The sequence below is a fragment of the Mustelus asterias genome, chromosome 14, assembly GCF_964213995.1.
Source record: "Mustelus asterias chromosome 14, sMusAst1.hap1.1, whole genome shotgun sequence".
NCBI lineage: Eukaryota > Metazoa > Chordata > Chondrichthyes > Carcharhiniformes > Triakidae > Mustelus > Mustelus asterias.
In genome coordinates, this window is record NC_135814.1 from 90,810,355 (window position 1) to 90,824,887 (window position 14,533).

A 14,533-nucleotide genomic window follows, 5' to 3' on the forward strand; every position below is an offset into this window, starting at 1 on the left:
GGCACAGATTGCCGTGTCGATCCCAATAATGGCATGCTAAACTATGGTAAGTGATGGAAATCAGCGGCACGCCGATTTTAAGTGTGGTCCCGGCGGTGCCATTTTTTTCTGGTTGGGAGATGCATGCGGACCGTAAACGCTCACGGGGAACCCACAAAATGGCCGACATGTGCATCCCCCGACCTGACTCGCTAAAAAATGTTTGTGTCAAGATGGGAGAATCACCCCCATAATGTCTGTTCTAGATCATAGATTTTTATCAAAATGGCATATGGCATGCTATGTGCCAGAACTATGTGTGTGCCATGGACACCATTTTGGATACTTAATGGCACTTGTAATGCCCAAAACATATGAGCTACCCAATTCATGCCCACAATCACCTTCTCAATTAGTACTTCTCTATTCCAGAGAATGCTAGCCTGGCTCATCAACTTGTTCCCATAAACACTTCACCCTTGTTGGTAAATCTTATTTAAGGCACTCATTATAAATAATGGTAGCCTTAGAGTTTTAGCAGTTGTTCTGCTGCGATGGGTAACGCTTGCAGTGAAACCTTGCAGATGAAACACTCCTGTCAAAGTTAATCATCCCCAACTAGTTTTCAAACGCTTTCCTTTTAGGCATCGATCTGCTGCCAACAGGGAGGGCCAGGAACGAGCTGTCTCCTGGGAAAGGCTGAGCAAGATGGAAGCTCAACAGAAACTATGGATGGAGATCAGGATGTAAGTTAGAAGCTATTGGGTGAATTGCAGGAAGGTTCAGTGAACTCTGTTGATGTTATAACAGTAGGATTCAGAGCATGTGAAGGGGCCATTTGAGGCTTATGTGTTCCAATCTTCTGGGCTCCTGGGCCTCCACTTAAGGTCAGACTAGATGAAGAATCTTAGCCAAACTCAGTTATCCCAGCTCCCACAGTGAGAGGGAGGAGCCTGGTATTGAGGATAAGGTAATCTCAGCTTCTCCAATGATTAGGAAAGACCTGTTATTGGGAATAAGTTTATCCCAGCTTCCACAGTGAGAGGAAGGGGCCTGGTTTTGGGGATAAGTTTATCCCAGCTTCCACAGTGAGAGGAAGGGGCCTGGTTTTGGGGATAAGTTTATCCCAGCTTCCACAGTGAGAGGGAGGGCCTGTTATTCTTCATAAATCCAAACCACTGAGTATCAGATATCGATATTTAAGCTTTGTTGATAGGTTGAGAGTTCCTTTGAATTAGGCTTCAATTCAATGAAGATTAGCTCCTGCAGTATTGTCTGAAGAGTCTTTGGCACTCAGTCATGGCACACAGCAAGGTACTAAAACATTGATTGATCTGCAAATATACTTGGTTAATGTGCAAGTCCCATTGTCTTAGAATCATAGAATCAGGGGGAGGCCATTCAGCTCAACATGCCTATGCCAATTCTTGAAACAAGTGATCCAATTAGCCCACTTTCCTGCTCTTTCCCCACAGTTCTGTTTCATTTTCCCAAGAATTAATCCAATTCCCTTCTGAAAATTGCTACTAAATCTGCTTCACTGCCCTTTCCGTCAGTGGATTCCATTTCACAAGAGCTGGCTATGTTAAAAATATTCTCACCTCCCCTCTGACTCTATTTTAAATCATCTTAAAGATTTGCTCCCTGGTTACCAATCATCCTGCCACTTGCAATTGTTTTTCGTTACCTCAATGGCTCGATTGAGGGTTACCCTCAATGGCTCGATTGAGGGTTACAAGTTAGCAAGGAATGAGCTGAAAAAATGGCTTAGGAGAGCTAGGAGGGGACATGAGAAGTCCTTGGCGAGTCGGATCAAGGAAAACCCCAAGGATTTTTACTCTTATGTGAGAAATAAAAGAATGACAAGGGTGAGGTTAGGGCCGGTCAAGGACAGTAGTGGGAACTTGTGTATGGAGTCAGTAGAGATAGGCGAGGTGATGAGTGAATACTTTTCTTCAGTGTTCACCAAGGAGAGGGGCCATGTTTTTGAGGAAGAGAAGGTGTTACAGACTAATAGGCTGGAGGAAATAGATGTTTGGAGGGAGGATGTACTGGCAGGTTTGAATAAACTGAAGGTCGATAAGTCCCCTGGGCCTGATGAAATATATCCTAGGATTCTTTGGGAGGCAAGGGATGAGATTGCAGAGCCTTTGGCTTTGATCTTTGGGTCCTCACTGTCCACGGGGATGGTGCCAGAGGACTGGAGAGTGGCGAATGTTGTTCCTCTGTTTAAGAAAGGGAATAGAAATGACCCTGGTAATTATAGACCGGTTAGTCTTACTTCGGTGGTTGGTAAATTGATGGAAAAGGTCCTTAGGGATGGGATTTACGACCATTTAGAAAGATGCGGATTAATCCGGGATAGTCAGCATGGATTCGTGAAGGGCAAGTCATGCCTCACAAATTTGATTGAGTTTTTTGAGGAGGTAACTAAGTGTGTTGATGGAGGTAGGGCAGTTGATGTCATATACATGGATTTTAGTGAGGCGTTTGATAAGGTCCCCCATGGTCGGCTTATGATGAAAGTAAGGAGGTGTGGGATAGAGGGAAAGTTGGTAGATTGGATAGGTAACTGGCTATCTGATCGAAGACAGAGGGTGGTGGTGGATGGAAAATTTTCGGACTGGAGGCAGGTTGCTAGCGGAGTGCCACAGGGATCAGTGCTTGGTCCTCTGCTCTTTGTGATTTTTATTAATGACTTAGAGGAGGGGGCTGAAGGGTGGATCAGTAAATTTGCTGATGACACCAAGATTGGTGGAGTAGTGGATGAGGTGGAGGGCTGTTGTAGGCTGCAAAGAGACATAGATAGGATGCAAAGCTGGGCTGAAAAATGGCAAATGGAGTTTAACCCTGATAAATGTGAGGTGATTCATTTTGGTAGGACTAATTTAAATGTGGATTACAGGGTCAAAGGTAGGGTTCTGAAGACTGTGGAGGAACAGAGAGATCTTGGGGTCCATATCCACAGATCTCTAAAGGTTGCCACTCAAGTGGATAGAGCTGTGAAGAAGGCCTATAGTGTGTTAGCTTTTATTAACAGGGGGTTGGAGTTTAAGAGCCGTGGGGTTATGCTACAACAGTACAGGACCTTGGTGAGACCACATTTGAAATATTGTGTGCAGTTCTGGTCACCTCACTATAAGAAGGATGTGGAAGCGCTGGAAAGAGTGCAGAGGAGATTTACCAGGATGCTGCCTGGTTTGGAGGGTAGGTCTTATGAGGAAAGATTGAGGGAGCTAGGGCTGTTCTCTCTGGAGCAGAGGAGGTTGAGGGGAGACTTAATAGAGGTTTATAAAATGATGAAGGGGATAGATAGAGTGAACGTTCAAAGACTATTTCCTCAGGTGGATGGAGCTATTACAAGGGGGCATAACTATAGGGTTCATGGTGGGAGATATAGGAAGGATATCAGAGGTAGGTTCTTTACGCAGAGAGTGGTTGGGGTGTGGAATGGACTGCCTGCAGTGATAGTGGAGTCAGACACTTTAGGAACATTTAAGCGGTTATTGGATAGGCACATGGAGCACACCAGGATGATAGGGAATGGGATAGCTTGATCTTGGTTTCAGATAAAGCTCGGCACAACATCGTTGGCCAAAGGGCCTGTTCTGTGCTGTACTGTTCTATGTTCCTGTATCAAACTCCTTCATAAGTATGAACACCTCTATCACAACTCCCCCTAACCTTTTAAGGAGAAAAACCCCAATTTCTCCAGCCTCTCTATGTAACTCTTGTCCCTCTTACTATTCTGGTAAGGTATCATGAGTGAGTGAAGAGGGGGACAAAGGAGAAAGCTAGGTGAAGGAGGCAAGTTATTCTGTTCTGATCTCTCTCATTATACCCATTTCAGGTGTGCAGCCAGCTGTTCAAGGCAGATGATTTCCTACCACTGGATGATACACAGGAGTTGATTTTCCCACCAGAGTTAATGGTAAACGGGACATCTGGTTTATTTAGTAATTGTTCTTGGGTTTACAGGTAATTTGGATGTCAAACTGATATTATGAGGTGCAATGACACACGTTACTGGGTAAGTGTGAAGAGAATTTTACTCTGTATCTAACCCATACAGTGCATGCAATGGGAGTGTTCAGATGTGACAGATTAAAGGGAGTTTCACTCTTTATCTAACCCATGCTGTGTGTGTCCTGGGACTGTTAGATTTGACAGTTTGAAGGGAGCTTTACTCTGGATCTAACCAGAGTTGTAGCTGTCCTGGGAGTGTTTGATGGAAGAGTATTGAATACAGGAGTTGGGACGTCTTTTGAAGTTGTACAAGACATTGGTAAGGCCACACTTGGAATACTGTGTACAGTTCTGGTCACCCTATTATAGAAAGGATATTATTAAACGAGAAAGAGTGTAAAAAAATTTTACTAGGATGCTACCAGGACTTGATGGTATGAGTTATAAGGAGAGGCTGGATAAACTGGGACTTTTTTCTCTGGAGCGTAGGAGGCTGAGGGGTGATCTTATAGAAGTCTATAAAATAATGAGGGGCATAGATCAGCTAGATAGTCAATATCTTTTCCCAAAGGTAGTGGAGTCTAAAACTAGAGGGCATAGGTTTAAGTTGAGAGGGAAGACATACAGAAGGGTCCAGAGGGGCAATTTCTTCACACACAGGGTGATGAGTGTCTGGAACAAGCTGCCAGAGGTAGTAGTAGAGGCGGGTACAATTTTGTCTTTTAAAAAGCATTTAGACAGTTACATGAGTAAGATGGGTATGGAGGGATATGGGCCAAATGCGGGCAATTGGGACTAGCTTAGGGGTTTTTAAAAAAAGGGGTGGCATGGACAAGTTGGGCCGAAGGGCCTGTTTCCATGCTGTAAACCTCTATGACTCTATAGAGGAAGCTTTACTTTGTATCTAAAATAAAAACAGAAATAGCTGAATAAACTCAGCAGGTCTGTATTGAACCTATGTTAACTCCTTGGGAGTGTTAGATGGAAAGGTGTAGAGGGTGTTTTACTCTGTAGCTGATCTGTGCTAGATTAGCTCTGGGAGTGCTGGGTGATCTTCAATGGCAAATTCTGTAACTCGGGATTTAATTCTTAATTTTTGTTTTTTTAAAAAGTCTGGTTTATTGTGACAAGTATATCAATAACATATCTGCTCTTGATGCAGCTAATGGAGGAGAAACTGGAGAAGAGAACTCTTGTGTTCCGTGGGGAGAGAGTGATGTGGATTGTTCCTGCAAACCTGGTGGAACTCCTTGAAATGAAAAGCCAGTACCCCAAAGCTCCCCTTCTGGTGGGGAACACCAATATTGGTGAGAATGAATTCCAGGGAGATTCAGATTTCGAGGCTGCGAAATTACCCCTCATTGGGGCCTTAAAAATGTAAATTTTTAACATTTAAAATGGTTGTTGCTCACTTCTAAGTAGACAGCTGATCAATTTTCCAGCTTTCACCTGGGAATGTTCCCCGGCAATAGGAATGCTGCAGGGAGCTATCCCACTGTGGCACCTCACCTCAAAGCCCCTTATCCCAGGACTAGAAATATTCAGCTCCGTAATGCTATGATCTGTGTTATATCCAGTCCTATCTGGAATAATCTAGCCCAAGGTTTTAGTTCCACGAGTGGCTACTTCCCACCACTCATGATTCCCAAGCCTTATAATTGTCTGTTTCGATCCCTCTGTTTGTTTGATTCATTTGAACTATGTCCTAGTTTTCTGAATTATAGACCAGGATTTTCCATTCCCAGTGTCATGGTGAGTGGGAGCAGAAAATATCGTAAGATGAAAACAGGATCCTATTATCTACTTCAGACTTCAATGACAAAGTGTGTTTCCTAATGCACAATATTGGGAAGGCTATCTGAATACATTTAAATGTTATGTATACTCATTACAAAGTCTGCCCACATTGGATCTGGATTGGCATCTAATTAGGTTGAAATCATAGAAACCCTACAGTGCAGAAAGAGGCCATTTGGCCCATCGAGTCTGCACTGAACACAATCCCACCCAGGCCCTACCCCCATATCCCTACATATTTAATCCCTCTAACCTACGCATCTCAGGACACTAAGGGGCAATTTTAGCATGGCCAATCAACCTAGCCCGCACATCTTTGGACTGTGGGAGGAAACCGGAGCACTCGGAGGAAACCCACGCAGACACGAGGAGAATGTGCAAACTCCACACCGACAGTGACCCAAGCCGGGAATCGAACCCAGATCCCTGGAGCTGTGAAGCAGCAGTGCTAACCACTGTGCTACCGTGCCGCCACGTGTTTACCATGCTGCTGATGTGTTTCACAACAGTATATAAGCAACATGCACCTGGTGGCCAGCACTTTGTTTGTGACTTTGAGGTTTGTTCACCTACCTTTCATCATGCAGTGCTCATGGCACTTCAACCCAGTGCCAGGCTTCACAGGCGGCATCACATCTTCGCAGTGGGGGTACCACAGGCAAGGCTCTACCTACCAGATAAGCGGTGTTGCAGAAAGGACTGCAGGGCAAGACCTCCACTTGGGAAGGAGGCAATAGTGGTCAGATGTTCATCTCAAAACATGACATTGGGGATTCAGTGAGGAGGTGTCCTCTCAGCCAGAATCTGGAAGAGTCTGTTATAGAGAGACATGAATGATTTGGAGCTAGAATGAGAGGATCGCAGTGTGAAAAAGCGCTTCAGTTTACATTGCTAACCTTGCAAAGACTGTCCCGGTCACAGGTCAATAGTGCCTAGAACCTTGTACACAAAGTGTTGTCATAACACCATATGCCTCTGTTTGGAGAGTTTCTGGTATTATACTGCGCTGTAGACGGCACACTCAAAGTCAGGGGAGGCATCTGCTAACTATAGATGGGATAGTGCAGGGGTATTGGAGGGTTTTGGGGAGGGATGTGCTCTATGTCTCGCTGGTCAAGATGCCTCAGGATGGGGAGGGGTAAGGTCCACACGAGACATAGGCACATCCACATCCAAAAATTCAATAGGCAACGCTGGGCTTTCCACCACAAGCACACAGGGTTAAAGGATTGGGATGAGACGATTCAGAATTGTTGGATGTCAGGAAATTGAGCTCCTCCAGGCCGATGGGAGGGATTTGCAAGTCCCATAGGTAGGGTTCAGCTGGTCTGTGAGTGAGAGCTCAGCACCACTATCTTCCAAACTGAAGCGATAGCAGCGCAGCACAAAATTAAAAAGAGATGAGAATCTAACAGTGATGGTTCTGAGGGTCTATTGGAGGACTGGTGTTCTGCTCTGCAAGGCTGAATGAAGGGATCCTCAACAGAACTTTGTTTTGCCACATGATAGGAGGTACAAACCTGAGACATGTTAGCATCCTTTGAGTGACAATGAAGGGAATCAGGAGAGTTAAGCACTCAAGCACATTCACATGAGACCAATCCCCATTCCTGGCACTAATCAAACCCCTCATTCCAACCACTGAAATTTCCCAGAACAATAGCAAAGTGCAGGGCTATTGGGCAATCGGACAAACTGGAGCTGCATCTTAAAGGCAGGAGCTCAGCTGACTAGATGAGAAGCCTCAGCCCACCATCAAATTATCATATGTCTTTATTAAACATTTGCCTTTATGTCTTTTCCAAAGAGTCTAGTCTGGGAGAGCAGTGAATGAAAGCAGCCTGAAAGCTGCACATTCAAGCACCTGGCCAAAATGATGTTGTAGCCGTGGCTGATATAGAGGGAATTGGGGGAGCGCACCGAAAAGTACCATGCACTGGCCAGGATTTCAGTGGCAATTAAGTGCCAACACTGGGCCCAAGACCGTGAACCCACAGTCACTGATTAGTCATTGACATAAATAGGGCCCTTAGTGGCTCATGCTCACGCATGTCTATTTCTCATTTATGCAGCAAATAGGAGACTGTGGTAAGCTCCTGCCATAATGCAGGATCTATGTCCTGACAACGGCCATCCTACCAGTGTTGACTTCAGTGCTCTGGCATGCCAGCTCTATTAACACAGAGATTGAACGTGGACAAATTCCTCCATCGTGCATTGATATCTGAGGAACACAACTAACATCCTTTCCTGATGTTCCTGTGACTGTCACTGCAACTCCAACTACTGAGATACTACTGAGTCCAGAGTTTCATAATCTGACTTGGACTCAGCAGGATCCTTGCCTCCAGCAATCAATCCTCTGACTGCCAGCGACATTGGATGTCCCTGTCTACACAACTGTGGACCAGATTGTGTGATGTGCTCGAGGCTGCTCTCGAACTAGGTCCTACTGAGGTGTGTGACTCTGCACTAGTAGAGGGTGCAGATGTTCAATGGTGCTGTTGTCAGGTTCCTTATCTGAGGTGTCCTTGGGGCTGAAGTTCAGGACCTGGCTGGTTGAGGGCCTTGGGCACTTGGTAGAGATGCCTATGAAAGAAAGTAGAGTTGATTAGTGCTTGGCAGGTGATCTGAAAAATAGTCAATGCACTCACAGTATGGTGGTCTGAAGGATGAGCTGGTACAGGCTCCCCATTTGAGTGTTTGTCGCCGACCTCACTGATGCCACAGGTTGGCCAACGTCCTCTCTGGCCAATGTTATGGCTTGGTTCTCAAAGGGAGTGTAGACCTTGATTTTGGCCATTCTATCCCCAATCTTGGATCTCTCACACTGATTGTGTATGAGCTTGCCTGCATAAAGACAAATGGAGAGAATGTGAGCAGAACGCATGCCTGGGCAGATGATAAGGATGCTTGCTACATGTGGATGCAGAGTGAAGCATGGAGAGTGGGTTTGCTGACTGTAATTAATTATTTATTTTTTCAGTTAATTTTGGGTTTAAAATCGGAGGTTTTTTTCAAAACCGGAAGTCAGGCCAGGAGTGGCCAGGGGAAGTTTTTGGAGGGTTTAAAAAGGGCTTACCTTGGAGGTTCAGCTTCATTGTTCCCAGGAGCAGGCTGAGGGTAAGAGAGTGGGTTTGCTGACTGTAATTAATTATTTATTTTTTCAGTTAATTTTGGGTTTAAAATCGGAGGTTTTTTTCAAAACCGGAAGTCAGGCCAGGAGTGGCCAGGGGAAGTTTTTGGAGGGTTTAAAAAGGGCTTACCTTGGAGGTTCAGCTTCATTGTTCCCAGGAGCAGGCTGAGGGTAAGAGAGTGGGTTTGCTGACTGTAATTAATTATTTATTTTTTCAGTTAATTTTGGGTTTAAAATCGGAGGTTTTTTTCAAAACCGGAAGTCAGGCCAGGAGTGGCCAGGGGAAGTTTTTGGAGGGTTTAAAAGTGCACCAAAGTATACAGCGGGCAGCATCGTAGCGGGCAGCAGAGTGAGTGGGAAGTTGAGTGAGCTGTCAGGGCTTTGGCTCACAGGGCTTGGACGAGCAGGGGTGAGTTTTTGATTCCTTACATTCTTATTAACTTTTCACTGTCTTACTTGACATAAAGTGTCCAGTATGAGTGTGAAACCAATGTGTTGTTCCCAGTGTAGGATGTGGGAGGTCCTGGAGGCATCTGGCCTCCCGGACATCCACATCTGTGAGGGGTGTGTCGAGCTGCGGTTCCTGAGAGACCGTGTTAGGGAGCTGGAACTACAACTCGAGGATCTTAGGCTGATGAGGGAGAATGAGGAGGTGATAGACAAGAGCTATCATCAGGTGGTCACACCAGGGCCACGGGAAGAGGCCAAGTGGGTGACGGCTAGGAAGGGTAAGGCTAGGGTGGTTGAGAGCACCCCGGTGGATTTGCCCCTGCACAACAAGTACTCCTGCTTGAGTACTGCTGGGGGGGACAGCCCGCCTGGGGGAAGCAGCAGTGGCCGTGTCTCCGCAGTGGAGTCCAGCCCTGTAACTCAGAGGGCTAAGGAAAAGAGGAGGAAGGCGGTATTAATCGGGGACTCGATGGTGAAGGGGACAGACAGGCGTTTCTGCGGAGGTAGGCGGGATTCTCGCATGGTGGTCTGCCTCCCTGGGGCCGGGATCCAGGATGTCGCTAGTCGCGTCCCGGAAATCCTGAGGTGGGAGGGAGAGGAGCCTGAGGTAGCGGTACATATTGGTACCGCTGATGTGGGTAGGAAGGGAGAAGGGGTCATGAAAAGGGAGTACAGGGAATTAGGGAGACAGCTGAGAAAGAGGAAAGCAAAGGTAGTAATCTCAGGATTACTGCCTGTGCCACGGGAAGGTGAGGGCAGGAATGGAGTGAGGTGGAGGATGAATGTGTGGCTGAGGGACTGGTGCAGGGGGCAGGGATTCAGGTTCCTGGACCATTGGGACCTCTTTAGGGGCAGGGGTGATCTGTATACAAAAAACGGGTGGAACTTGAATCACACGGGGACCAATATCCTGGCCGGTAGGTTGGCTAAGGCTACTGGGGAGAATTTAAACTAGATAGGTTGGGGGGAGGGGAGCTAGAAGAGTTGACTAGGATCAAGGAACTAATTGATGGGGGGGAGGATGCAGGGGTAAGGGGAATTACAAAATTAATGGTAGAGGAGAGGGTGCAAGTGAATGAAGGCGGTAATTTAGATAAGGGAGTAGAGGGAGACGGTGTTCGCGACTCATCAAAGCGGGTCCAGATAAAAGCTGGAATAAGGACACTTTGCCTGAATGCACGAAGCATTCAGAACAAGGTGAATGAGTTGATGGTGCAAATCAGCACAAGTGGGTACGATCTAGTGGCCATTACAGAAACGTGGCTGAAAGGTGACCAGGACTGGGAGATGAATATCCAGGGGTATCAGGCGTTTAGGAAGAATAGACAGGAAGGAAAAGGTGGTGGGGTCGCGCTATTAATAAGAGATAATATCAGGGTAGTACTGAGGGATGACATAGGCTCTGAGGAACAAAACGTGGAATCATTATGGGTAGAGATGAGGAATAGTAGAGGGAGAAAGACACTAGTAGGTGTGGTATATAGGCCCCCAAATAATAATGTTGAGGTAGGGAGGGCTGTAAACAAGCAGATAAGGGATGCGTGTAAAAACGGAACGGCAATAATCATGGGGGACTTCAACATGCACATTGACTGGCAGACTCAAGTCGGTAAGGGTGGAATGGAGGAAGAGTTCTTAGAATGCTGTCGGGATAGTTTCCTTGAACAGCATGTTACGGAACCGACGAGGGAACGAGCTATTCTGGATCTGGTATTGTGTAACGAGGTAGGTAGAATTAAGGATCTTATTGTGAAGGACCCTCTTGGGTCTAGTGACCACAATATGGTCGAATTTCTGATTCAGATGGAAGAGGAGAAAGTTTGGTCTCAAACCAGTGTCCTCTGTTTGAACAGAGGGAAATATGATAGGATGAGGGATGAATTGGCTAAGGTAGACTGGGAGAGCAGGCTGGCAGGTAGGATAGCTGAGGAACAGTGGAGGATTTTTAAGGAGATCCTTTTCAGTTCTCAGCAAAAATATATTCCAGCAAAAAACAAGGATTGTAAGAAAAGGGAGAACCAGCCGTGGATAACGAAGGAAATAAAGGAGAGTATTAAAATAAAAACAGCTGCGTACAGAGTGGCCAAAAATAGTGGAGAAACAAGTGATTGGGAAAAATTTAAGAAACAACAAAGAGAGACTGAGAAAGCGATAAAGAAAGGAAGGATAGACTATGAAGCTAGGCTAGCAATTAATATAAAAAATGATAGTAAAAGTTTTTATAAATATATAAAAAGGAATAGAGTGGCTAGAGTGAATGTTGGACCCTTGGAGGACGAGAGGGGGGAGTTAATAGTGGGAAATGAGGATATGGCTGAGTCTTTAAATAAGTTTTTTGTGTCGGTCTTCACGGTGGAGGACACAAATAGTTTGCCAAATATTAACGATAGAGGGTTGGCAGCAGGAGAAATACTTAATACGATTAATGTTACCAGAGAGGCAGTGCTGGGTAGACTAATGGGACTGAAGGTGGACAAGTCCCCGGGTCCGGATGGAATGCATCCCAGGGTATTGAAAGAAATGTCAGAGGTAATAGTGGATGCGTTAGTGATTATTTATCAAAACTCGTTGCATTCTGGGGTAGTGCCGGTTGATTGGAAAACGGCTAATGTTACGCCGCTGTTTAAAAAAGGAAGGAGACAAAAGGCGGGTAACTATAGGCCGGTCAGCTTAACGTCTGTAGTAGGGAAAATGCTGGAATCCATTATTAAAGAGGAGATAGCAGGGCATCTGGATAGAAATGGTTCGATCAATCAGACGCAGCATGGATTCATGAGGGGAAAGTCGTGCTTGACGAACATGTTGGATTTTTATGAAGATGTGACGAGGGCGGTTGATGGAGGAGAACCGGTGGATGCGGTGTTTTTGGATTTCCAAAAGGCATTTGATAAGGTGCCCCATAAAAGGCTGCTGAAGAAGATTAGGGCACACGGAGTTGGGGGTAGTGTGTTAAAGTGGATTGGGGACTGGCTATCCGACAGGAAGCAAAGAGTCGGAATAAATGGGTGTTTTTCCGGTTGGAGGAAGGTAACTAGTGGCGTGCCGCAGGGATCGGTACTCGGGCCGCAACTGTTTACCATTTATATAGATGATCTGGAGGAGGGGACGGAGTGTAGGGTAACGAAGTTTGCAGACGACACAAATATAAGTGGAAAAGTGAATCGTGTGGAGGACGGAGAAGATCTGCAGAGAGATTTGGACAGGCTGAGTGAGTGGGCGAGGATATGGCAAATGGAGTATAACGTTGATAAATGCGAGGTTATACACTTTGGAGGAAATAATAACAAATGGGATTACTATCTCAATGGAAACAAATTAAAACATGCTACCGTGCAAAGGGACCTGGGGGTCCTTGTGCATGAGACGCAAAAGCCCAGTCTGCAGGTACAACAGGTGATCAAGAAGGCAAATGGGATGTTGGCCTATATTGCGAGGGGGATAGAATATAAAAGCAGGGATGTCTTGATGCACCTGTACAGGACATTGGTGAGGCCGCAGCTGGAATACTGTGTGCAGTATTGGTCCCCTTATATGAGGAAGGATATATTGGCATTGGAGGGAGTGCAGAGAAGGTTCACCAGGTTGATACCGGAGATGAGGGGTTTGGATTATGAGGAGAGGCTGAGGAGATTGGGTTTGTACTCGTTGGAGTTTAGAAGGATGAGGGGGGATCTTATGGAGACTTATAAGATAATGCGGGGGCTGGATAGGGTGGAGGCGGAGAGATTCTTTCCACTTAGTAAGGAAGTTAAAACTAGAGGACACAGCCTCAAAATAAAGGGGGGTCGGTTTAAGACAGAGTTGAGGAGGAACTTCTTCTCCCAGAGGGTGGTGAATCTCTGGAATTCTCTGCCCACTGAGGTGGTGGAGGCTACCTCGCTGAATATGTTTAAAGCGTGGATGGATGGATTCCTGAGCGGTAAGGGAATTAAGGGTTATGGGGATCAGGCGGGTAAGTGGTACTGATCCACGTCAGATCAGCCATGATCTTATTGAATGGCGGGGCAGGCTCGAGGGGCTAGATGGCCTACTCCTGCTCCTATTTCTTATGTTCTTATGTTCTTATGGACAGGATGAGGACGTGAGCTCCAGGGGATAAGAGGCCAGATGAAGATGTGAAGGCGCGAGTGAGAGAGTAAATGGTGAGGTCCCTTGAACTGGCAGCTTATGAGATGCCAGTGAATGCCTGATGTACTGGTGAGTGTGTGAAATGAGAGCGATGAAGTGACTGACTTACTCTGGTGGAATGAATGAGATCATTCATCCTCTTTCTACACTGGATGGCTGACCTCCTCTGTGCAGCGTTGGCACTGGCTGTCTCTGCCATTGCCTTCCAAGCTGGAGTGGTGATGTTAGTGGATGTCCTGTGGCCAGAGTGTCTGCAGTGATGTAAAGGTAGGCTCATGGCAGAGGTAAATCAGAGGTTGTCCACCGGTGATCCGACATTTTTCCCATGTTCACATAATTAATGATGCAGGTAGCAGATGATACAGCGTTAAAAAGTTTTTCATCCAGAGGGTGTTTAAGACTGACACCAGAGGGCAATTGATCTTTGATAAGGTGACTACTCACTGTCAAGCTGATGGCAAATAGTATGGGGCCAATCACATAGCCTTGCTTTAGCCTGGTCTGAAATTTGAGATCTGTTTCAGATCTCCCAGTCAACACAGTTACAGTCATATCATCACAAAACAATTGAAGGATTATGATGATGTTTCTTGAACGTCCAAATCTTTGGAGCATAATCCATTAAGCCTCACGATTTACTGAGTTAAAATGTTGCAGTCAGGTTGATGAATGCAATGGAGAGTTCCTCCTGTTCTCACTGTTTTCATTGGATTTGTCTGGCAACAAAGACCATATCAGAGGTTCCTCTGGAAGATCTAAAGTCACACTATGTATCTGGGAAATTTTCCACAACAGACACAGGGAATAAAATAGGCGATTCAGGAGAATGCATGTTAGGACTTTCCCTGCTGTGGACAAGAAGAAAATACCTCGAAGGTTCCCACAGCATGATATATCTCCCTTCTGGATGATAGTTACTATTGTCACATTCCTGAAGGGGGTGGTGGGGGAGTTCTTCCTCCTCCTAAATCCAAAGGATGAGTGCACAGAGTCTAAATGTCAGGAAAAATCTGCCAGCTTCGAAGGCTTCAGCTGGAATACCATCAGGCCACAGGCTTTGTTTTTTTTTTCATCCAT

General features: G+C 45.9%; 1 protein-coding gene across 5 annotated transcripts in view; it reads left to right on the plus strand.

Moving 5' to 3' along the window:
* Window positions 1-14,533, plus strand: part of LOC144504089 (aldehyde oxidase 1-like) — a 190,488-nt gene that overhangs the window by 58,353 nt on the left and 117,602 nt on the right. For 4 of the 5 annotated variants that reach the window (XM_078229257.1, XM_078229258.1, XM_078229259.1 and 1 more), the window contains 3 exons: window positions 624-725; window positions 3,830-3,910; window positions 5,108-5,252. In XM_078229257.1, coding sequence (XP_078085383.1) covers window positions 624-725; window positions 3,830-3,910; window positions 5,108-5,252 — 328 coding nt within the window. Of the gene's footprint in view, window positions 1-623; window positions 726-3,829; window positions 3,911-4,197; window positions 4,265-5,107; window positions 5,253-14,533 lie in introns of those variants that run through there. The other variant, XM_078229261.1, reaches the window with a different exon arrangement.